At 39.0% G+C, this 25297-nt stretch overlaps 1 protein-coding gene across 1 annotated transcript in view; it reads right to left on the bottom strand.

The window, feature by feature from the left end:
- The window catches only part of LOC307117275 (uncharacterized protein), a gene marked incomplete at its 3' end in the record, with an annotated part of 29329 nt that extends 4465 nt beyond the window's left edge, over positions 1 to 24864 (bottom strand). The window contains exons 1-12 of the mRNA XM_079802064.1: positions 24685 to 24864; positions 24517 to 24595; positions 23943 to 24056; positions 23667 to 23724; positions 23334 to 23538; positions 16508 to 18260; positions 16024 to 16197; positions 15679 to 15852; positions 8677 to 8850; positions 8213 to 8386; positions 2587 to 2760; positions 2110 to 2224 (exon numbers count right to left, since the gene is read on the bottom strand). Of these exons, the coding sequence (XP_079658190.1) occupies positions 2110 to 2224; positions 2587 to 2760; positions 8213 to 8386; positions 8677 to 8850; positions 15679 to 15852; positions 16024 to 16197; positions 16508 to 18260; positions 23334 to 23538; positions 23667 to 23724; positions 23943 to 24056; positions 24517 to 24569 (3168 nt within the window). The 5' untranslated portion in view covers positions 24570 to 24595; positions 24685 to 24864. The remainder of the gene's footprint in view (positions 1 to 2109; positions 2225 to 2586; positions 2761 to 8212; positions 8387 to 8676; positions 8851 to 15678; positions 15853 to 16023; positions 16198 to 16507; positions 18261 to 23333; positions 23539 to 23666; positions 23725 to 23942; positions 24057 to 24516; positions 24596 to 24684) is intronic.
- Positions 24865 to 25297: the final 433 nt, after the last annotated feature.

The raw sequence follows: 25297 nt of genomic DNA, 5'->3' as shown, positions 1-25297 counted from the left end.
CTCTGTATCCATGAAAATGTTAAAGACTGTCTTTTAAAGTTGTAGTGAACATGAGAACATCACATAACTTTACAAAATCTAAAAGAAAAAAACTTATATACAAACAAATGGAAAAAGTAATGATCTTCTGAACAAGATGAATTAAAGAGCACCTATTATGGCATTTAAAATGTTCCAAATTTTGTTTTAGAAGTCCCCAACAACAGTTTTGCATGCATGCAATGACAAAAAAGACTTTAGTTTTCTTATAATATGCATTTATTTTTACCTGTTTTGACAGCGATTCTCAAATGATCCCTTTAGTGATTCACTTTTCAAAACCCCGCCTTTACGTGACGCTAATCTGCGGTGATTGGTCCGATGACCCAGTCAGTTGTGATTGCTATAGTCTGTGCAGATATTTTCGGAAACGGAACGCCCATCACCATAAATGGTTTTCTTAACTGGATTGAGGGCGCATTCGTCCTCAAGCTTTATTTGTTTAAATTAGCTCAAATGACTGTCAGATGTAAGTAATTACCATGTCAATCTATACATCATTTAAAAGATATAAGAGTCAAGCTTCCATTTTTTACCTCTGTTTTATTCTCAAAGTCTTATAGTGACAGTAATTTGTTAATATGTGTCAGGAGTTATGAATATGAAAACCGCGTCGGTACCGTTTGATTGTAATATGAGCCTCAGCTGATCTCATTCATAAAAAAACTCCTCTATTCTCCTCAAGAAGACTCGCGACAAATCAACATCCCTCAGGGCTTTTAGTTCAAAAGTGTGCAGATGAGGAGAAATATTGATAGATTCTCATATGTCTGTGTCAAATTTCTAAAAAGAGGAGTATTTTTTATTCAATATTTCCTCAAAATGGGCAGATGTATCCTAATCATGAGCGATTGAGTCTCTTATGTGTTGTTTTCAATTCATACTGGCAGCCGGAGGGCGCTCTGTGCACATGTAGTCCATATATGGTACAGACAGACGAAGAAGAACCATGTGCCATAATAGAAGTCCATAATAAAAGCTTCCTGAGATCGCGAAACATGCAAATAGAGACATTTGAAGACTAATAAAACACACAATCGCAACGATGTATGGTTTGTCTTCAAGCCACTTAGTCTTCAAATGTTCATCCTTGGGCAGATGAAAAAAGTTTGCTTTTGAGTCGCACTTCAGAACACAGCGTCTCGTCGCCATGATGTTTTCTAGTTTTCACTGGCGTCTTGGAGCACAATAAGTGGGCATATCATATTCAAATAACTTGACAAGTTGACGTCATCTAGTCAGAGAAAAAGCTTCAGTCTTCTAACGATTCTTAAAAATGACTCAGAGTCGACTCTTACTTTTGAAAGAAAATAACTATATATACGGTGCACTGTCATATTTCAAACTTTGCAGGATGTTTTTGTTCACTTAGATCTATGTTACACACTACATGAAAGGTAAATTTCAAAATTCCATGATAGGTGCTCTTTAATGAAATCAAGTAGAAACATGCTAAGAAGCTATGATGTTTTGTCAAAAAAGATTGACAATTGTGAGAATATGTTAAATAAAAATTAATTGATCCAACAGTTTAAATACTTTAAACACTTAATTGATACAGATATTCTTTTTATATCAACTTACGATAAAAACAAGCATGTAGGCCTATAACATTTAGTTTGACTAAGGGTAAATGGAGTACTGAGTGTCTGTGGTGTTCGTATTGCTATTTATAGTATTAAAGTTTCCGAATTTGATAGTGTCAGCATTCATGGTTCATTACTGCAAAATGATTATAAAGTTGAAGTGGGTGAATGCGTTTTAAATAGCAGAGCGCTGGATCACATTGGACCATCTGACTGAAGCAGTCTGGATGGAAAATACTGTTGGATTATTGCTTGTAGGCGATGGAGTTCAGGACACAGACTACACTGAAGGACAAATGGAGTCTAGAGTCTGTTTAACAGGGGGGAAAGACACAGGATAAATTAAAGAGTAAGAAACATAGTTTCAGTATTAGTTATTACTATAATACCAAAACAAACAATGTAACAGTCACCACAGTAAAACTTACTTTAGGGACTCGAGTTTGCAATTTGCATCCTCCAGTAGATGGGACAATAATTTCACAGAGTTTCCAGGTATATTCCAGCTCAGATTGAGTTCTCTCAGGTGTGAGGTGTTTGATTTCAGAGCTGAAGCCAGAGCAGAACAACCTTCCTCTCTAATGCTGCAGTTACACAACCTGCAAAGAGAAGCAATATGCTGTTAATGAGTGATATGTATTATCTACTGTATATGTATTCTTACCGCATACCAACTTCATTAATGGTAGAAGCGAGTTTTTCACTGAAAGCTCTGAAAATATGTGATTTTGGATGCAGTTTTTTCTTAAACAACTGCAATGTATACAGTAATAATAACAACGTTGTAACGTCACAAAATGTATTGAAGTGTTTTTAAAATGTAGATTTTTTTTTGTGTTTGTGTGTATACATAATTTTCAATAATGGATAATCTTTCAAAAGTATTTGATTATATTTCATTGATGTTAAGTTTATGTAATAGTTTAGTATGCAATAGTTTAGTATTATGTTCAAATCTCACTTCAGTTTCTCTAGTTTACAAAGTGGAGCCTTCAGTAGATCTGACAGCAGCTTCACTGCTGAATCTTGAGGTTTGTTCCAACTGAGATCAAACTCTCTCAGGTGTGAGGGGTTTGACAACAGAGCTGCCACCAGAACGGCACAACCTTCCTCTCCAATACTGCAGTTAGATAGTCTGCATAAATGAGGAGAATAACTTACAGATGATCAAAAAGTAACAGTAAATGACAGATTTGAATTATTTGACACTTTGACACAAGTGCTCAAAACCATTAGAAGATGATAATTTTGGCATTTATTGTGCTTTTAACTGCCTAATTTAAAATCTGAATTCATCAACATTAGAACAATTACAAGCATACGAATGTTATGCAATTAATAATTAGTACATGAGTTCCATTGTATTAATCTCAGTGATAACATACAGTGGATAAGTCTTCACGTCCCTGTGCAAACTTCTGCAGTTCCAATTTTTTTTTCTCCGAAATGTTTAATTTAGTTTTTTAGCGGTATTGCAAGGTCAAAGGTACAATAGTTCTGATATGATTGATCTTTTTTCATTTAAATATATATATATATTATACGGGTAGGTGAGGTAGGTGGTTTCATTGCACCAATATACAGCGCGATTCACAAATATTGGCACCTTTGGTAAATATGAGCAAAACAGGCTGTGGGAGGAAAACAATCTGCCATTTAATGGTGTTAACTAGTTAACTGATGTTCAGGAGTGGGGCCACGTCTCAACCAATCACCTGACTTCTCAAAACCTTCTTATATCGGGCCGCCCCTTACAGTACTGTTTGTCCCGTTCTCTCAAAGTTCACTCACTACGTATTCAGAGTTGCAGATTAACTCAATTCAGATCACGATCTGTTCAATTTCAATTTCACCCTATCGAGGATCATCTCTCATCATTCTGACCACAGTCATACTTCCCAATGCTTGCGGCCCAGCGAGCATTTTCATCCAAAACCTTCCCAAGAACTTTCCAACTTTGCCTCGTTTCCAGGCTTCCAGACTGCAGCTCTTGCTCCCCCTAGCGGCATCCAAGCTGTATTTCCAACACTCTCACCATCTAATCTTTCTCAAATAATTTCATCATTCTTTCTGTGTTCACAATCTTCTCAGAAACCCCACTCACTCCTACAAAAGGAGTAGGCAAAAGATCCATTGTGTATCTGTATTTGTACTCGTCAAATTATTTAATTTCCAACGTTTTTTCGCTTCGGTGAGTAATGTAGCCAATCACAGACACGTTTGTTGATTTTCTACAACAGGTGTTGAAGTTAGAATCCACTCACCGCTCGAGTGTTTGTCCAGTGCTGAGTTCTGCACGCATGCAAATCCTCTCTAAGTGTTAAGAGATTCATTATGTAGTCAGCTTCGCTGATTATATAACAGAACTTTGTGAGATCGCGTTCATTTAATGAGTGACAGTTTTAAGTGATTATAAAGGGAGCGCTCTTTGTGCGCTGTCTAGGCGAGATAAAAAATAATTAATAGGCCTATAATATATTCAGAATTTTAATAAAACTTTTGTTTTCCATTCTTGACAAGCGGCCACATACACACTTCAATACATAGGCCCATATCTGCATATACATGCAGGATTCACTCTCGAAATTGTAATGACCAAAAATATTTATGTATGAAATCAGGCTCATATAAATAACACGATTCCTGGCTGCATGTCCATATCTATGGATCACTGGATCATTGGTAAGTTGTAAGGAACACTATATTGAATCCAACCTTTAGTTTAAACTGATAATCGTTTGTTTTACACATGTTTTCCCCTATAAACTCCAGTCATGCAGCAGCTCTTCTGCCACTCATTCCCGGCTGAGGGGGCATGTTCCAGCGGGAAAGTGATGGCGATACATACCCTCTATAGACCTTATATAGCCCAGCTCCTTTTCAGCGCTGCACTCGATGTCTGTTGACTTCCGGTTTGAATTTCCACAGCGATCGTACATATTTATGAATGAACTGCTTGTTTTAAAAATCTTCCCGGTCTACTGACATTTGTTAAGACATTTGCTTTAAAAATTACAATGTTCATGATAACTTTCATTTACTCTACAATAAATAAATCCACTTCACCAGCTAATTTCTCTTAGAAAGCGATGCCATTGAAAGATATAGAGCTACCGCGAAAACGTAAGTTCAAAGATAATATTCTAAAGATGGCTGTGCGCATATTTCTCTGGCGCATAAGGTCTTTATAGCTCTTTTTTCTATCTCTCAAACAGCTAAAGATTTTTCTTATAAATTTTTTCCATACCTCCATCACTCTATCCATCATCCCTCCCTCCATCAATCAATCCATCCAGCTAACACTTCAGTCCAGATACTTCATCCAGCAGATTCTACCACATACAGGCCAGTCTGGACTCCTTTTACCTCCATTTCTATTTTCAACCGATCTATCCTTAAAAGAGATGAATAATCGACTTGTCTTCTCCCCACGGCGCTCACATTTCAAGCAGATTTCCAGTGCTTCTTTAGAGTCCTCTGGAAGAGCATACTATGCAGTATGCCTCACCTTCGATTGCAAAAGCAGCCCCAAGATCTTCGACTTCCTTTCAGAAGAACTATGTTGGATTCCCATCAAAAATCACAGACTCCCTTACGTCCTCCACCTTCTTGATGACTTCTAATTGTCACACCTCCATTTACACCACCACGGTCTGGGCTTTCCACTCTCATCAAAGTTTTCAGTGACCTCTGCGTTCCACTATTAGAGGAGACAACTTCTCTCCAACTTTATTAAAGGTCCCTTTTTTCCTGTTTTTTTTTTAAGCTTTGATTGTGTTTACAGTGTGCAATATAACATGTGTTCATGTTTCACGTGTAAAAAAACAGTATTTTTCAAACAATTTACTTATCTGTATACCGCGGTTTACATTGTCCTCAAAACGGCTTGAAAGATTTCCCTGTTTTATGAAGTCCCTCCTTCAGAAACACGTAACGAGTTCTGATTGTGCCAGCGGTTCCCGTGTAGTGATGCGACAGCAGCTTAGCGCACGTTGCCCGGAAAGGTCACGCCTCTTACCATAACGGGGAGATGAACGCGCTCAAACTACAGCCCCTGAAGGCCAAACAAAGGTGATTTGACTCCGGGATGAAAATAACAGCGTCTGGACGACATGGTGACAAACGCAACCGAACGCAACACTTCCTCTTCTCCACGAGGGAGAGCAACAAGACCACGCCCCCTTTTTTGCGTATTCTTGTGGGCGGAGGTTAGTCAACAAACTGTTCTACTGATGTCATTAAAGCAGGGAGTACAGGGTTGTAGTCCAAACCGGCCGTTCGCTGTAGGCTTTGAAAGGGAACTTCTGTTAAATAAAATATCCCGCTTGGCATTGAACTTTGAGCTTTATAATTTTACAGGTATTATATATGCTCTAACAGCAACATTACACACTAACTAAAGTTTGAAAAATGGGATCACGAAGAACAGGACCTTTAACAGATAAATACAAAGCAACAGTTAACTAACACATCTAGGCCACCTCAATTACAGCATCAGGATTAACCCTCAGGGAAACCCTTCTTGTCCAACATTCTGTTGAAAGCAGCAGCCATACAGAGTTACTCCATGACAGAGTTAGATTATGCATGCAAATGGAAATGCGTCTCTGGCAACAATTTCTCTCATCCTGGAATGGCATTCATTTTTTTTACAACAACTACATCACTCATGCCAATGACATTAAATATACACTGAAGCAGCAGTCAGGCACGATCTCCTCAGTTCTTACGAATACACCCGATAATCATAGCCACCATTCTTTGGGGGCACTAATGGTCTAATGGTTAAAGAAAATTAATACTTATTCACTCAGACAACAGAGCAGTAGCAGAAATCATAAACACTGGCAGATCACGTTCCACAGTTATCATGCAATTCTTGCGAACCGAGCCGCTGGCATATCCGGACACCTCAATCTCATAGATGACTCACATTTCGGAAGTTCAGACTCTCGGCTCCTGAATCAGACTTTTTTGACAACCAAGTTCAACTAACCAGCAGAACAGAAATCTCACTAATGCTTATCAAGAAGCCTTGCCGTGCCTCGAGCACACTTTCAGCTTTCTTAACCGGCTGGAACTGTTTCAAAGGTAATCCGCCTTCCACTAACCATCGACCTACTTAGCCTCTGCATCCCCTTTCTACACTCAAGCTATGCAAAACACATGTTCCCCCCATTCCCTCTATGATGTTCAGAATTTGCCCCTACTTCCTCCGCCTTCAATCCATCTATCCATGTCAAGCCAAGCCTACCTCAGCTCTTCCCAATCTTTGGGGGTCCTATTTACTAGGCCTACATTTAACTGAGATGATACCCCCACTCTGAGTCTCCCGGCTGCCAACACCAGATGTCCAGATCAGCCTGACTACCATCTCCTCTCTTCCCCTTCTCTCTTCCCCTTCATCCTCTCCCTATTCATACCTAACTTCTTCAATAAATAATTCTCCAACATTTATGGTTGTGGTGTGGACCTTGCTCGTGAATCCTTTAAGTTTTAATTTTAAAAAAATTCACACAAAAAAAGCCAAATAATTTTTACTTTTACTTTGGCTCCAAAAAATTTTAATTATTGACTCTTCTGTATATTTCAGGAATTTGACAATGAAATAAAAAAAAATTCCTATTCATATTGTAAATATATTTTTATTTTTTTACTTATTTTTTGCCTTTATTTAAAGAGAAGGGAATTAGACGGGTAAAGGACCTTGAGGATCGTATGTCAGAGCACGTGTCCATATGGCAATGACTTAGTGATTAGAAACACATAAGCCATGACTTGTTTCATAAAAATCCTATATTGACAACACGAGAGAAGAATGGTTTGAGTGGCCACATTATCTGTAAGGTTGGAAAATTGTAGACATTAGTTGCGGGTCAGAAAGTCTTCAAAACTAAGATGCCACCTACATCGTTTGGGAGGGTTATCATTGAACAATTATTTGATGTAAAACAACAGACTCAAGCACCTATATTTTGCCAGACTTTACTGCCATTTTCAATGGGGCTGGGTCCTATGGTCAAACAAGACCAAAATAAAGCTATTTATAAACAAACACCAGATGTGGGTTTTGGGATTGACAGAAAGGTAACCATGTAAAAAAAACAAAAAAACATTCCCATTGTGAAGTATTGCAAACAACTTGTTAGAATACATGGTATCATAGACTTCAACAAGTACCAATAAACTTTAAATCAACACCTGACTGTCCCGGCCAAGAAGCTTAAAATGGGCATTGGTTATGGATTACAGATATAAAATGGCCATTGAATATTACAGATATAATGAGGAGATGAGCTGAAGAGGAAGGTCCACAAGTGGACTTCTAGATCTGGCAAGATTCCATAAGGATAAATGGTTTTGGATTCCTTGCCATATGTTCCTTTGACTGTATAGGAGACAATTGCTGTATTTTGTATCTTTTTTGTTGTTGTTGAAGAAAAAAAAAACATGTTTTAATGATATATGAGTTTATCATTTTTTATCAGTTTTGTGAATACTTTGAATGAAAGATCCACAGCATGTTATGCTCTTATTACAGTGTTATTATTATGTTAATAAACATAATGTATGACTGTTACACTCACTTCAGTGTCTCCAGTTTACAGTTTGAATCCTCCAGTAAATCAGAGAGCATAATCATTCCTAAGTCTCCTGGTTCATTCCCACTCAGATCCAGTTCTCTCATGTGTGAGGGGTTTGATCTCAGAACTGATGCTAGAAGAGCAAAGCCTTCCTCTCTAATACTGCTCTTAGACAGCCTGAAGAAAGAAAACATTTCACACAACATGAAGTGGATGCAATTATATTTTAAAGGAATGTTCCACATTAAACTCAATTTTTTTTTCAACCACTGAAAATAACTTTCATTTGACTCCCAGTTTGTAAAAACCAAAGCAAGTCATACTTAATGTAGTGCACTTAAAATAGATGTCTATAGGACAAGGGATTGTAAGGCACTGCAGTTTTTACATTCTGCCATTACACATACTCACATTATATAACCAACCAACCAAACATAGCTAATGACAAGAGTATATCTTTAACTTACTGCAGTTTCTCCAATTTACAGTTTTGATCTTCCAGTAGATCAGATAGTAGTTTAACTCCTGAATCTCCTGGTTTATTCATACTCAGATCCAGCTCTCTCAGGTATGGGGGATTTGACTTCAGAGCTGAAGCCAAAGCTGCATAGCCTTCTTCTCCAATAGCACAGTTAGACAAACTGCAAAAAAATAAAATAAAACCTCTTCTCATTCAACACAAAAACATCATGGATAGATGAAGGACAAAGTTGAATGAATATTTTATTATTAAACTTCTTGAACAGTGTATATACAATATGTTCTTAATATCATAAGTTAACATGCTAACTTTTTATATGTATCAAAGTAGTTTTATTCTTAAAGCAAGTGGAAAAAATCTCAGTTGAATGAGACAAAAATGCTCAAATAGTCAAGAAGAATAGTCAACACTAAAATCTAATCAAATAGGTATTCAGTAGCTAAATAAGAAAATATGAATAAATAAATAAAAATAAAGTTTACATTAAAAATAAGAAACAAGGAAACAAGGGACAATGTCAAAAGAAACACTCAAAATCTCTGAGCTGTTGATTACTCATGCCTTTTCACATATATGGAGGTATCCATATACTAACAAAACATTTTTTGCAGATGTGAAAGCAGCTTAAGTGTTATCTTTAATTATATGAGGAATGTTTGATTATAATAGCTCTGTGACCCTAAAGCATGAGAGCAGGCAATGACAAACAGATAATCTGAAGGACATTAAAAACACATTGTGTACAAAAAAGCTTTGAACTACTGTGTCATTTAGAAAAACACAGACGTCAAGAATAACAGTGACAATCAACAAAATATTCAAATAAAACTTCACAAAACAAGCTACAAAGAAGTCACAACAAAAACAACAGCAAAAATAAAAGCAGATAGTAATAATAAAAGAAAATACTAAGGCACATCTCTATAATTTATTCATGATGCAATCAGAGGTGGGTAGAGTATTAGATCTTTGCAACAAACACAAGAGACAAGAAATATTTCTGGCATTTCATCTGTCTTTGCATGTCCTTTGCTTTGTATAATAATGTATACAGCCACATTTGGATTATTAGACAATGTCGAAAAAACTGATTCGTGAACCAATTTAGACAGTTTTGCCAACTTGTTTAATCAAGTCTTTGAACAGAATTGACTCAAAAGAGTGGTTCATTTGTGAATGGGGTATCTTTCATGCCCCAGAAAACAAAGAGAGCTTGGAATAAACTCTGCATATGAGAGGAACGTCGCCCAGCGTAACAAAGTAAAAGTACAGTTATTTCATTAGAAATGTACTCGAGTTAACCCTCTGGAGTCTGAGCTGTTTTGGGGCCCTTTAGGAGTTTTGACATGCTCTGACATTTGTGTTTTTTTCAGTTGCTTATAAACACATTAATGGCAAAATGTAATTACACTGTATTTAGCACAAACTGGACTACCATAATATCTGAGCAACATGCATGTACATGCTTGTATTTTTGAGAGAATAATGTTTATGCGTGTTTTTTGAAAAAAATAAAAATAAATGAAGGCCTCAAAACACATAATAGATATGTGTCCACAAGACTTTTGACTAATTGGTGTTGTTGCCTAGAGATTTTGCTTCAATCTGATGTGAGAATCATTGTTCCTACTCATCAGTGCGATCGGAGGGGAATCATAAAGGAGGAGGCTGGGCCAGTCTTGGGCCAGCACATCCCTGTCCTTTGAGAAAAATGTTTGGCAGTGAGAGTCTTCTGAGGCGAAGAGGTCTACCTCTGCCCTCCCGAAGATTTCCCAAATTTTCTGAACCATCTGATGATGGAGCCTCAACTCTTCTGAGGATGGACCTTGTTTTCGTGAGAGCATGTTTTCTCATTGGTTCATCCTGCCTGGCACATGTGCTGCTCTCAGTGAGTGCAGGTTGAGATGTGCCCATTCCAGAATACGTTTCACCAGCCTGAATAGGAACTTTAAGGTGAGACCTCTCTGGTTATTTATGTATGACACCACCGTCATGTTGTCTGATTGAACTAAGCCATGGTGCCCTTCAGGTCTGGCAGGAATATCTGCCAGCATTTCGAGGCAGTTAATGTGCAGCTGCTTTTCCTAGGCTGACCAGGAGCCTAAGGTCGGTTTGCCTTCACAGAGAGCTGCATCTGTCAAGACCACCTTCCTCCTCGAGACCGCTCCCAAAGCCACGTCAGATTGGAACCATTAGGGTTTCATCCAAATTACATATACAATGACATATACTCACAGTCTCACTTCCCAATTCTCTCAACCCTTCCAACCAGACAGCCCTAACCAAAAATAAATCAAATCTGCCTACCTTTTTTTCTTGATTAGCCAGGAGTGTCACCAAGGAGTGATTGCCTGCATTCTCCAACATAAACTGTTGGGGTAACAGTTTATGACCCAGGACCAGTAGTGAAAAATGAAGACCAAGAGTCAGGGGTACAATTAATTAAAGAAAAATTTCACAAGGAGTCACAAGGAGTTTGTAGGCCGCGCTCCCTCTCCCCGCCTACTGTACATACAATTCTCAACAGTTATACTGTTTTCAAGGTCTAGCCACGTCATCACTGCCAGGTGGATGATTCTGATTGGCTCAGATAAAATGGACAGTCATGGTAAATTTCCACACATTGTCAGTTAATCAGGTTCACATATACATATATCTAGGGCTGGGCGATATATCGCATGACATTGTTAGGCGCATCTCGTCAGTAAAGCCGGTTCCTTGATTAGTAGTAAATTGCCATCACCTGCTTTCAGATAGAGCGGCATTTACTACACAGAGCCGTAGTTCACTGACAAGCTGAGCCATATCGCATTAATTATCACGAACGTATCGCCTGCGATAATTAATGCGATATGACTCAGCTTGTCAGTGAACTACGGCTCTGTGTAGTAAATGCCGCTCTATCTGAAAGCAGGTGATGGCGATTTACTACTAATCAAGGAACCGGCTTTACTGACGAGATGCGCCTAACAATGTCATGCGATATATCGCCCAGCCCTACATATATCACTTGTTGACGCTTTAACCCCATAATTTGGCACGTAGTGACCTTCCAAATTCTGGAGCAGGCACCAGCTTGCCCAGAACAACAAGTCCACCCATCTCTTAGGATGCCTGTAATCCACCTCCAATACTGATCTGTAACACGGAATACAGTGCACACACACAGATACACAGTCTCTCCAAGGTTGGAGTTGGTTGAGCTCAGATCATAGCCACAAAAAGTTTCCCAAAACTTACTGATAGCATGTGCTTTCTCTCTGTGAGAGGTACAGACAATAGTACAGGCAATATTCATCTTGATTCTTTAGTGTTTCAGTAAAAGGAAATATAGAATGAATAAAAATGAAAGACCATATTTCCATATTTCATCTCTGGAAGCCGGGCTAAGTGAGCCAGCACTGTTACTGCACTCCCGTCAGGTTAGGGGTGTGTGATGCCTCCAAAATCCAAACACACGACAACATGTTCTGAAATCAAGCGTTTAGCAACACATCACACATCCCTAGGACAGACCCTCAGTCACCACTCAAAAACCAAATACAAACTTTAGAAAACATAAAGGAGGAAACAATCAGTTGTTCTCTTGATTTAAGCAAAACCATAACTGGAAAGAATCATTAAAAATCATAATGATTATATTGGAGGATAAATATTGATTAAGGCTTTGATTATAAATTTAATTAGGATATATACAATTATAATGAAGCGGCAATGGATTTCAGAATCCACCTTTCAGCGCATTCCCATCTGTCTCAGAGGGGAGAGAGCCTTGTCCATGCACTTTGTAAAAGTGCGGGGAGCTATGGACAGCCCAAATGGGAAGACTGTGTACTGTAATGCCACACCCTCGAACGCGAATCTCAAGAATCGCCTGTGATGGGGAGCTATCTGGATGTGAAAGTATGGGTCTTTCAAGTCCAGAGAGAAAAAACAATCCCCTTGGCATATTTGCAAGAGGATTTGTTTCAAAGTTGTCATCTTGAATGTCCGTTTAATAAGGACGCAGTTCAGATGTCTGAGATGGAGGATGAGCCGCCATCCTTTTTCATGCTCGGCTGGAGGAACCGTTTCCACGGCTCCTTTTGCCAGTAAAGCCTTCCCCTCGGAGCGGATGAGATCTGTTGCTCTGTTGAGAACCACGCCATTTAAGTGCGGTGGCCTGCGAGCGAACTGGAGTGAATAACCTCATTTTATTACCCCCAAAATCCAATTTGACTCTGCGGGGATGGCTTCCCAAGCATGACAAAGGATTGGATTGTTTCGGGTGACGGGCCGCTCTGAAGGTTAATGGAAGAGGAAAAGTGCTCACTTTTTGAATATGTTTGTTTTTTATTTTGTTTGCTAAAACAGCGGTAAAAAGCATGGGAGCGTGATTGTGAATGGGCCCACTGATTATAATAAACACACTACCTCCAAAGACCAGAACTGAACAGGGGACTGGGAGGCATAAATGAGGCTGTTTGGGGGGTGGTCCAGCCACGGCAAGAGCTGGCCTCTTCTTCTTCCTGTTCGTCAGATCAGGACGACTTCTGAGGCGCTGGGTCCAGTGTTATCTTAGGCCGGGGTCCCTGGCACATCGGGAACGGGTAACGTTTCGCAGAGCAGGAGCGCTGACGAATGACTGAAGGAGCTGGCTTGGAAGGCTGCTGAGTCGGCGCTGTTCTAGGGCGACTGGTAGTATTAGCAGAGCTGGAACATTTTGGCAGGAAGTGTCACATTGACTGGGATGACTTCTGTGCAGCAGTGAAATGTTCAGCGAATCCATCCACCGCAGGGCCAAAGAGGCTGAAGAGGGCCCTTCTGGAGAAGACCACTGTAGACCTAGCTCCTCAACTGGCTTTGAGAGAATGCGGATAAGTTCGGCGTCAGTCCCAGCTCTGGCGTCGTAAGTTTATCTAGGTGGCTTTTAGAGAGAATTTGCCGGATAGCTGCAGGGGAATCACACTCGTGGCGTCAAACAGCTGAAGTTGGCATTGCGCTGAAGCTGAAGGCTGATCCGCTGCGTTGCTTTTCAATGGCAAGAAGGCTTGCTCAGTCACAAAGTCAGTGAAGAGATGATCTTCATTGCTGAAGGAGAATTAATCTGAGATTCTATGGCAAATCGCCCGAAATTATCAGAAATGACCCTGACTGGAAAAAAAAATTCCAGCCTATCCAGCCAATGCATTCCCCTGAGAATGTTTTTTTTTTCTTCATTAAAAAAAAAGAATTGACAGAAACCACTAATAATAGATATTACTATATACATATCTGACAGTCAAGCATTGGATGCAGTGTTTAATTACTTTATACCACTGGTTATATGTACAGTATATACAATATAATAGTTAATATGATAATGATACTCACTATAGTTTGCCCAGTTTGCAGTGTGGATCCTCCAGTAGATCAGATAGCAGGTTCAATCCTGAGTCTCATAGTTTATTCTCACTTAGATTGAGTTCTCTCAAGTGTGAAGGGTTTGACTTCAGAGCTGAAACCAGAGCAGCACAGCCGTCTTCTGTAATGCTGCAGTTATGCAACCTAGAGAAAACCACCACATTTATAGCGCAAGACTTTTAGGTTTTTGCTAATCTAAAATTATTACTGATAACTAGGGATGTCCCGATCCGATCATGTGATCGGAAATCGGGCCCGATCACGAAGTTTGAGACTCGATCGGAATCGGACGTTACCTCCCGATCAGGACTCGGATGTATATATATATGTACAGGGCTGGATTAACATAAGGGCTAGCTGGGGCTGAAGCACGGAGGGGGCCGTGATTGGCCGAGGAAATGATTGACAGTCGATCGGGAGAACCTAAACTTTTCCTGGAGCGCCGCTCGCCAAACCCCACCACGCCCCCACATATTAAGTGCTGTTATTTACTCGAGTGCTGCAAATGCATGGGATTGGGAACAAGCATCAAAAGCCAGGTGACGAAACGGCATTACCTGATTGAACGAGCGCATCCAACAGACTCGAAGCGCGAGAGCAGCTGGATCTTCTCACGCACAGCGCTGACGAACTCGTTCTGCGATTTTGCCGCTCTATTGAAGTGATAACGCGTTACGAGCACCAGGCAGTCGCTTTATCCATTTGAATTTGAATTGAATTCCACAATAGGGTGAGAAAAATAATCTTATTTCTGTTTGGGACAGAAACAAGATTTCAATCAGAAACAAGATAATTTTTCTCACTCCATTGGCAGATAATTTTGCTTGTTTTAAGCAAAAACTCACTTCATTTTGATTGTATTTTCAAGAAAACAAGAAAAATATCTTCTGTCATTTTACTTATCTAGTAAATGCACCTTGATTTAAGAATTTTTAGATATTTAGACTAGAAACAAGACACAAATACTGAGTAAGAAAAGCAGTGTATCCCTTATCTTCCATGCATCAGAGGGCTTCTATCTTTTTTGACACTTCAATTAGGCCATCTGTCATAAATAATCAGGTGTCTACACCTGGCGTGAGCGGCCAAGCACCCTAAAAAATTAAAGCAATCCTGTCTGCGTTGGATGCGGCGAGAGGCGACGCGACAACAAATTCCCCTAACAATAAACTGATCGCACGTTATATTTCTGATGCACTTCAAGATCGGCGGGGGGAGATTGATGAGGCCGACCGGGAAGAGGTAGGGGACTCATTTACGTTTTTTTTTTGTCTTTATTTGGTAATATTTCAAATTAATATTAATAAAATAGTATCAGTTATACATTTTGGCGCCCCTATGGATGAGTGGCGCCCCTAGCATTAGCCTATTCCGCCTATGCCACGGGCCGGCACTGCTTATATTATAGAAGTATCGGATCGGGACTCGGTATCGGTAGATACTCAAAATCAAATGACTCGGACTCGAGGGCAAAAAAACCTGATCGGGACATCGCTACTGATAACTGTTATTTTGTTTTGATGGTATAAGTAATGTGTAAAAACAACATATTTAAAATAAAATACATTATAGCGCTGAAAATGTTGACAGAGCTTGTGGTTCTTACTTAAATTTCTCTAGCTTACAATGTGGATCCTCCAGTAGAGCTGAGAGTAGTTTCACTCCTGTGTCTGTTGGTTCATTGCAGTTCAGGTTGAGTTCTGTCAGGTGTGAGGGATTTGCCCCGAGAGCAGAGGCCAAAGCAGCAAAACCTTCTTCTGTAATACTGCAGTTTGACAACCTTCAAAGAGAATGTCTCTTTATATGAATGTTATGTCTTCATATGAATGTTGTATCTTTGCTCTTAAATATACCCCCCAGAATTTTCAGCTAAACTGGGTGGGGATACATTCATACATTGGGTGGAGATACATACATATAATGCATCATCATAAAATGTGATATAACATACTGTAATGTCTCCAGTTTACATTGCGGATTCTTCAGTCCAGCAGAGAGTAGCTTCACTCCTGAATCCTGTAGGTTGTTGAAATTGAGGTTTAGCTCTCTGAGACGTGATGAATTTGAGCTGAGTGCTGAGGCCAGTGCTGAGCAGCTCTTCTCTGTCAGATTAGAATCACACAGCCTGGGAGCAAAATAATGGAAATATTTAATTTGAGCAATAATGTTAATTATTGCTGCTGTTATTACTATTGTCATCTTAAATCATACTGATTTGAATCTTCAGAGTATTGTACAGTTTAGTTTGTATGTCAAGTAGCTGTACAACTAATTTTTTCATCAAACAATTCACTCTCTCATCTCTTTCATTCATTTACTTTCTTCTTCTCTACAACATACATCAAATTATCCTATAATTCCCAATTTTCTCCCTGTACCTTTTATTTATCTGTTTCACTATCCATTAAAAATATATGTATAATATATATACTCACTCAGCTTTTCTAGAAACTTTGACCACTGGCAGCAGTCTCAGAAGACATTCTTCTGATTGATCATATTTACTCAGTTTAAACTCATCCAGCTCCTCTTCTGAGTTTAGCAACACAAACCCCATAGCCGACCACTGAGCAGGAGAGAGTTTGACTCCAGAGAAACCACTGGGACCTCTTTCCTTCAGGTATGTTTGGACTTCCTGCACTAGAGAATGATCATTCAGTTCATTCAGACAGTGGAAAAGATTGATGGATTTCTCTGGAGAGGGATTATCCTTGATCTTTTCCTTGATATATTTAATAATTTTTTGTTCATTTTTATAGACATTCCCTGTAAATGTCAGCAGGCCTTGTAAGAGATGTTGATTTGACTCCAATGAGAGGCCCAAAAGGAAACGAAGGTAAAGGTCCAGGTGTCCATTCTCACTCTGTAAGGCCCTGTCTACTTCTCTTTTTAGCAAATTGGTCATTGTGGAGCTAAAAGGTTTCAAATGCTTGGCAGGTCTTTGGATGAAACAAAGAAATTTGAATAAAGCAGCAAGAAACTCCTGAAAGCTCAGATGAACAAAGCTGTACACCTTCCCCAGGTACAATCCAAACTCCTCTCTGAAGATTTGGGTGCACAGTCCTGAATATACTGACACTTCTCTGACATCAATGCCACATTCTCTGAGGTCTTCCTCATAGAAGAGCAGGTTGCCCTTTTCTAGCTCTTGAAAAGCCAGTTTTCCCAGGGAAAATATGTTCTCTGTTGTATGCTGAAGATATACTTCTGTATTTCCTTGGTACTTCTGGCTTCTTTGTTTGATCTGGTAGATCAGGAAGTATGTGAACATTTGAGTGAGAGTCTTTGGGATCTCTGCATTCTCTGCTTCACTCAACATTCTCTCTAGAACAGAGGCTGCGATCCAGCAGAACACTGGGATGTGACACATGATGTGAAGGCTCCTTGATAATTTGATGTGTGTGATGATTCTATTGGCCAGACTCTGATCATTAATTTTCCTCCTGAAATACTCATCTTTCTGAGCATCATTGAACCCTCGTACTTCTGTGACCTGATCAACACACTCAGGAGGGATCTGACTGGCTGCTGCTGGTCGAGAGGTGATCCAGAGGAGAGCAGAAGGAAGCAGATTCCCTTTGATGAGATTGGTTAGCAGCACGTCCACTGAGGCTGGTTCTGTCACATCACACAAATTATCATTGTTCTGGAAATCTAGAGGAAGTCGACACTCATCCAGACCGTCAAAAATGAAGACGATTTTACTGTCATCACAACTTGGTAATCTCAGCTTTGCAAAAAAACGATGCAGAAGCTCTATCAGACTGATGTTTTTGTCCTTCAGTAAATTGAGCTCTCTGAAAGGAAGTGGAAATATGAAGTGTACATCCTGATTTGCTTTGCCTTCTGCCCAATCCAGAATGAATTTCTGCACAGAGACTGTTTTTCCAATCCCAGAAACTCCTTTGGTCAGTACAGTTCTGATGGGTTTGTCTTGTCCAGGTGAGGCTTTAAAGATGTCATTGCATTTGATCGGTGTGTCCAGCATATAAGCTGTCCTTGGAGCTGTCTCAATCTGTCTCACTTCATGGTCATAATTGATTGCTCCACTCCCTCCTTCTGTGATGTAGAGCTCTGTGTAGATCTCATTCAGAAGAGTTGTGCTTCCTTGCAGTGAAATTCCTTCATGAATTCTATGAAATTTCGCCCTCAGGTTGGATTTTAGTTCTTGATAACTTGGTGTTAGTTCTGGTAGGTAGAGTGATACCACAGAAGTATATTCAAGCATGCTTGTTAAAGTATTGTGTACATTAAGCTCTTATGTACTAAAGGCTCTCTTGTATGTTGTCTCTTGTCTATGTTATTTTAGGTGTGATTTAATAAATTCCTGATTCCTACATTTTTACACCCAAATAACCTGGTTCACTCAGAAATGTCCCATTACAAATGAAAAATGGGTTGTTAATACCATTTCATATTGACGTTAAGGTAGTGGTGTGGTGTGCAATGACGATATTAGACTGTGACCAATTAAAATGCCTAAAATGTCTTAAAATTAAATAGCATTTACAGAGAGATTGTTTGTATCACACTCCAGTGCACATTCTATCAGTTGGCTGGCACCCAAGTCCCAATATACAATGCAATATACATTCACAATTCCTATTTAGCAACCTAGTGGTAGAAGTCGGTGTCTATACCAGTAGACATGAGAAACTGGTAGAAATTTGACAACCGGAAGAAATTTTTATCTCCATTATGGTTAAGGTAATTTGACGTTGCAATTCTTATTCAACATGAACGTTTATTATTTGTTTTTCAAACGATTTTACTCCCAAACGCTGTTCTTATATACAGTTTTCTAAGCGCACACACCCAAAGCACACACACAGAGAGCCGGCTGTCACTCAGCGCGAGTACTGAACTAAGTTCTCTTTCGTGACTTATTACACTTAAAGGGCATATTGCAGGTAAATTTTTTTTTTTAGATTAATATATAACCTTGTATCAAAATACCATATGAAAAGGTAATGCAGGATTTAAAATGTTTTAAAAAGACATAAGAGCACAAATTTAGTAGATAAAGTGGCCGTTTCGTTGGCCGCTTGGAAAAAGTGCTTTTTTTTCAACATCGCATCATATTACGTCACGAGAGGGAGTCGCTGGCTGAGCTCTGCGTTGGCTCAGTGCAGAATAGGTTGGTATTCAGTAGAGTCTGTGTATTTTCGGTAGTTTTTCTATTCCAATTTATCATTGTCATGTTAAATTATTGTGTTCATCCTGTCTGGACATCGAGTCTACAGGTTTCCTAAAAAAAAAAAAAGTTAGGAATTAAGCATGGTGGTGTTTTGTGCAGGTGAAGAAACGGGACTTCCCTTCGCGCATCTGCTTCGAAACACACGGTGGTGTGTATAGTGCTTTAGACCGGAGGATTATCATCCCAGCGATATGATGGATACAAACATTGTTACTCATGTAAAGCCGGCTACACACTGGCTACGTGACTTGAGCGTGGCGTTTTCTATGTCTTTACACAGCAGAAGTGTCTGACACGGCGCTGCTGCTGCTAGGTGACGTACAGGGAGGGCTATACTTCCTTCATGTTAAACATATAGCAAAGACCACGGGTGCATCGCAATCATGGTCTCAATGAGCTCCCTAGTTCAGTAGTCAGGATACTGATCAGGACATTATAAGTCAATGGGCTGACTCCCTTATCAGTGCCCTGACTAATGTCATTTATTAATATGTATTCGTGTCAAAATGACAAACAGCTTTTTTGCCTGGAAACGCTTCCAACACGCTTGCGTGCCGTGAAAAATATGCTTCGGTTCTATTTCTAGCATGTGCTTTCGGGGCGGCTCGAGCCGCGCGTGTCACGCAGCCAGTGTGTAGCTTGCCTAAATGATGAATAAACATCCACACGCGATGCTTCTTTGCCGTCGTGTTTACATTGATGAATACAAAGTGTACATTAACACAACTGAATACAGTCTCACACTTTTTCGAAAAAAAGTTCTGAATTATGTGCTGGTAATGTAAATATTTTATTCATGCCATGTATGTACATTCAAGTTCACTGAAATATCATAACGTCATTCGCATCCACACACTATCGGTGAATCGGCACGAAATAAACCCATAACAGAATTAATGAATAAAGGATAAACACAATAACACTGTCTGTGGTTCAGCCGCCAGCGGAAGATATATATATATATGGTTTCCGATACTGGTCCGTTTCACGGGTGCATTCCGGAAGCCGTTGCTGTGTGGGATGTGACGGTCCCGGATCCGTCAGAGATGCAGCTCGGAGAAAACGTGAACTGTGCACCGTGAGTCTTGTTTTTAAAACATTTGCTAAGTACCAAATCAGTCGACGTGATGAGAAACCGCTGACGTTATATCACATAACGTTTAATGTGGACGGATATTAACGAGTGTGACTTTTCCTGATGGTCAAAGCCTATTAGTTTCTGTTAATGGTAACGTTAAGTATACTAGATGACAATAACCAGCTTTGCTATTGCCTGAGACATGATAATCAATACAGTATTGTAATCTGAGCAGTGTTCATATCGTTAGCTAGCTTATATATAAGCTAACACTGGTCTCTCACGGAGACACCTGCCGCTGTTCTCAACAGTTTCTCCTCACACAACAACTCAATTTATATCCTCTAATCGTTGTTCTGTCTAATCCTGGTCTGTCCCTAATTGTGTGTCATAATTGTATGGCTGTGGTCTGCCATATGAGTATTAATTACATTTATAAATTATTCAAAAACATTTATAATGTCCTCAGCGTCCGACCTGTCATTGCGATTCATTGTTTTCCTATCGCTGAGATTCTCCGCACTCCCTCTCGTTATGTCACATCCGGTTTTGGCATTTTTAGATGCGGAAGTAAAATTTTCTCACAAAAACGACTCCAAAAGCCTTAAAGTATATTTTAAAGGTCCCATGGCATGGCATTTTTCTATTATTTTATAGTGTTTCCTGAGGTGTACTTATATTGTTAGTATGATTTTTACATCATAAAATGTCATAATTTTGAAATAAAAGGCATTTTGTCTATACTGCTGTTTGCCCTGTGGCTGAAAGCCCTGTTTCAAGAGGCGTGTCTGCTGTGAGACTTCAGTAAAAACGCCCACTGTTGTGATTGGCTGACATCGTTGCATTTGAAATGAGCGGAGGGAGCGTGGTTTAACGAGGTCTACGACGCACGAGCTGCTGCCAGAGAGACGGATGGACCTGAGTTCACTTCACATCAGTTCTCTCAGCATGGAATATACTTCAGGTTATTAGTTTATTTCTAGTCGGAGGGGCTGTCACTCATGTCAGAAAGTTAGTAACTTTAGTAAATTATGGATCAGCGCTGACTCGAGACGCGAACCGTTTAGAACGATTCAGTCCGATTTGGTGAACTGGTTCGGTTCACTAAAAAGAACCGATTCAAAAGAATGATTTGTTCGCGAACCGGACATCACGGAGACGGAGCGATTGCTAACAATGTTATTTATAGTAACTACTGAGTTGTGAGAGCGCTGTCTGTCAGCGCGAGTTTATTGTGTTTGTATCTGAGAGTTCTGAATAAACACGAGTCCCAGTCACGCCGAGTCCGTCTTCATCATTATTCTACCAACTTTGTAACACATGCAATGTACCATTACAGCGAGATGAACGAGTTAGTAAGTTTGATTAAAGCATTATTTCTAGATATGTTCCAATCATATGAAAAGCGTCAGTGACGCGCATTGAGTACACAGCGCAAACAAAGACACAACAGCAGTAATCGAATGTAATCCAGTTTATTGTGGGGAAAGCTGGCTAGCCTAGCCGGATACCCTCACGCTTACCCCCCTTCTGCTTAATCTCACGCCGCGTTTGGTGCCTCCGCTGTGGGCCAGATGCAGTACTGGGGTCAGTGCAGCCCGAGCTTCGGTGTGCGTGAGGTTTCTCTCTAAAGATGTCGCTCTGCCGATGTTAAGCAGAAACTCCCGACTGTATGCAAATTTAAGAACAGATAGACGCGACGAGGACGTACAAAAACACTGACTCACAAGATATAAAACACGAAAACACCGTTCTGTCGGGAGAGAGAGAAGCCGCAGCATGTGCACGAATAATAAATAATTAGCTACACATAAGAAATCACTGAGAAACTGCCAGCATTCACTCGTTCACAACCCATGATCTCTCGAGCGTTTGCATGGGCGTGTCAGATTCTCTGGGCGGGGGAAAGGGAGGTAACCGTTCCTGCTTGGACGTCAAACCAGGAGACTTCAGGATTGGCTCGTCTGGCCTGTCATTTTCTCAAAGGCAGAGAAATACAGCCAGAACTCGGTTTTACACCGATCAACATTTCTATCCACTTGGGGACAATATTCAGGCTAGGGGAACTCATATTAATGTTGAAATACCTCATAAAATGAAAATTTCATGCCATGGGACCTTTAAAGAAAATCTAGTTCCTACATTATTTTTCTAAACATTGACTCACTGGAGTCTCTAACCTGCAATATGCCCTTTAAACTGTAAAATACTCACGTTTATGTCAAAAACACAATGTTTACATACACAGTCTGCAGTTGTGTCTCATTATAATAGATTTATGCATTCGATCTTAAAGTGACAGCACCCTAATATACCTGCTGCCATCTGTATTGTTAATGTATCTAATAAAAAAAATCACTTACTAAAAGCGTACTAAATCACTTAATCTCTCTTCCATTCATTTCCTATTATCACTGTAAAGCTGGTTTGAAACAATATATATTGTAAAAAGCGCTATATAAATGAAGGGGACTTGACTTGACTTACTGCTCTTGACTTTAGTATGTTTAATAAGAACCAATGTTTAAAATAAAATGTTAATAAGAATGCTACTGTTAAAATAATCTTCTGTATCTCATAAAATTAAAACCACTGTGTATTTCATTTGTACCATTCTTATTTGTAACATTGTATCATTCTGTTGTTTTTACATCCGGTTGTTTTAATATGCATCTTTATTTCTTATTTTAATAATATAATGAATTAAAAGAAAATAAGTGAAAATGAAAGTGAAATATGATTTTGATCATTTCGCCCACAAATACTTCCTAAATAGTCTATCATTATTTTTTCTTTTATGTTTTGGTATCTTGTAGGATTATATTTTTTAAATAGGGAAATTTGTTTGGCTGTACTGCTCTGTAACTTGCAAAATAGTCAATATGAATATGAAATATCAAATCAATATGAAAAATAATCATGATAAGATTCTGAATTATGATCCTATAAGGTAAAATGTACTGATTATATGATCCAGAGCTCTTACTGGTCTTTAGTCGGTTGGCAAAGTCTGCCTGATTCATCTCCCTCAGAACATGCAGTGTGATCTTCAGAACGCCATCTCTGACATTGCTCTGGCCTTCATCCTCCTCTTTCTCTCTCTCAGAGCATGCTGGGTAATCTGGGCTCAGTAGTTTCTTGAACCTCTTCAGTTCTTTTTTCACCAGAGAAATTACTTTGTGCTCAAGCCTCTAAAATCAAATTTCAAGGAACAATAATCAACCAATGTCAATTTAATTAAATAAAATGTGTGGGTGTTTGTGTTTATTAATGTATATTACAAATATGCAACCACTCATAAAGGCAGGCAAATACACACCTTAAAGACGACGTTCTTGAGTTTTCCTCTTGAGGAATGAAGTCCATCTTGATTGTCACTAAAGTAAAAGATAACTATCTTAGACACATTAGATGCTTCACAAAACATTTTGCACAGTGCTGTATGTATATAGACTATAGTCTTAAACCAATTTGAGAAACATTCTACTGAAAAATGTTTACAGGTGGGCACCTTCTCAATAAGGTTCAGACACCACATATTCCACCAAATACATACTAGAAGAACATATTTAATCCGTTAAACCACTATTCTGACCTCTTCTCAGCAGAACAGTTTTCCTCACTGAAATTAACATCAAGATCCCTCGACTGGTCACTCTTCAGGGACACACAGCTGCGGTCAGATTGGTATGATTTTACCTGAATTGGACTAGAATAGAAAACATACTTTACATTTACAGACACACACAAATAAATGTGTGATTCTGTGTGTGTATTTCAATTTTGTCTTTAAGCCACACTTTATGGTGGATTAAATAAAAATTATATAACAAAACATCAAACTGCGTGGCATTTACAGTATTACAAAGAAAGATAGCAGAAACACACTTTTCAAATGAACATTTTTACATAAAGATCTTGAGTATGAAATGATAAAACAATAGAAATACTGTTCAAAACAAAAGACATAGATCTTTTCAAAAATCACTGTGATAACAATCATTTATAAAAAGTTTAGAAAAATAAAATTATTTCTGAGAAAAGTCTGTGAAGCATATTTTCGGATGCCACTTCCTGTTTGTTATTATTCATACATTCATTTTAAAAGTCTTGTGTGTCTAAATACTTTTTAGGGTGCTATATTTACTGTACAAAAATCATATTCTAACCTCTTCAATGATTCAGTTTTATGTTTCAATGAAAGCTTAAATCTGGAAGTCATGATTCCTTGCTAACTGGACTGCATGCCTGCAAACACATAATCATTGTGTAAGAAATAGTCACACACTATATTATTACAATATGTATAATAAATAAGTTTAGCTAAATAACGTCACCTCCCCTCTGCTAGTCCTCCTCATCAAAAAGATATGCTAAAGATATGTCGTTTGAATTTGCAAGTTGTCCAGTGTTCACGTCGAAGAGATTTTCACTGCTTTTGTCCCTCAATGGGTCTCTCCTTGTTTCGAACACAGAATGAAAAAAAAATGTCTCATGCTTTTTTCACTTTTGATTCTACCTTAAAGTGGCTTGACTGGTTTATATTTATCAGGTTGCAACAGGGAATGCACCCTTTTTCAGCAGGCTTGGTTACTTTAGTATTTTTTCTATTCATTTTCCCCATTGGGCTTTTTAAAACTTATTCAATAAAATTTATTCTAAACCACATCAGAGTAAAAAGTATATAAAAAAATTAGGGGGAAAAAGACAAAAGAACAAGACTGTATACAATACTGTTGCAGGCCCCGCTCCAGAGATCAGTCAGACATACAGGAAACTGTTATCTGCCAGCTCCTCAGTATGTGTGTTTATTGACAACAAATAAATCTTTAACATTCACAAAGTTTCTTCAAACACAAAAATGAAGCTTTTGAATGTCTTTTCGTAGTTTGTCTCTTTTTTTTTCAATTTGCATTTTGCAACCTTTCATTCCTGTTTTCTCATGGATCA

Source organism: Gobio gobio, assembly GCF_949357685.1.
Source record: "Gobio gobio genome assembly, chromosome: 21".
Lineage (NCBI taxonomy): Eukaryota > Metazoa > Chordata > Actinopteri > Cypriniformes > Gobionidae > Gobio > Gobio gobio.
The sequence above is the reverse complement of the archived record's forward strand: the minus strand, read 5'-3'. Positions and strand labels throughout refer to the sequence as shown.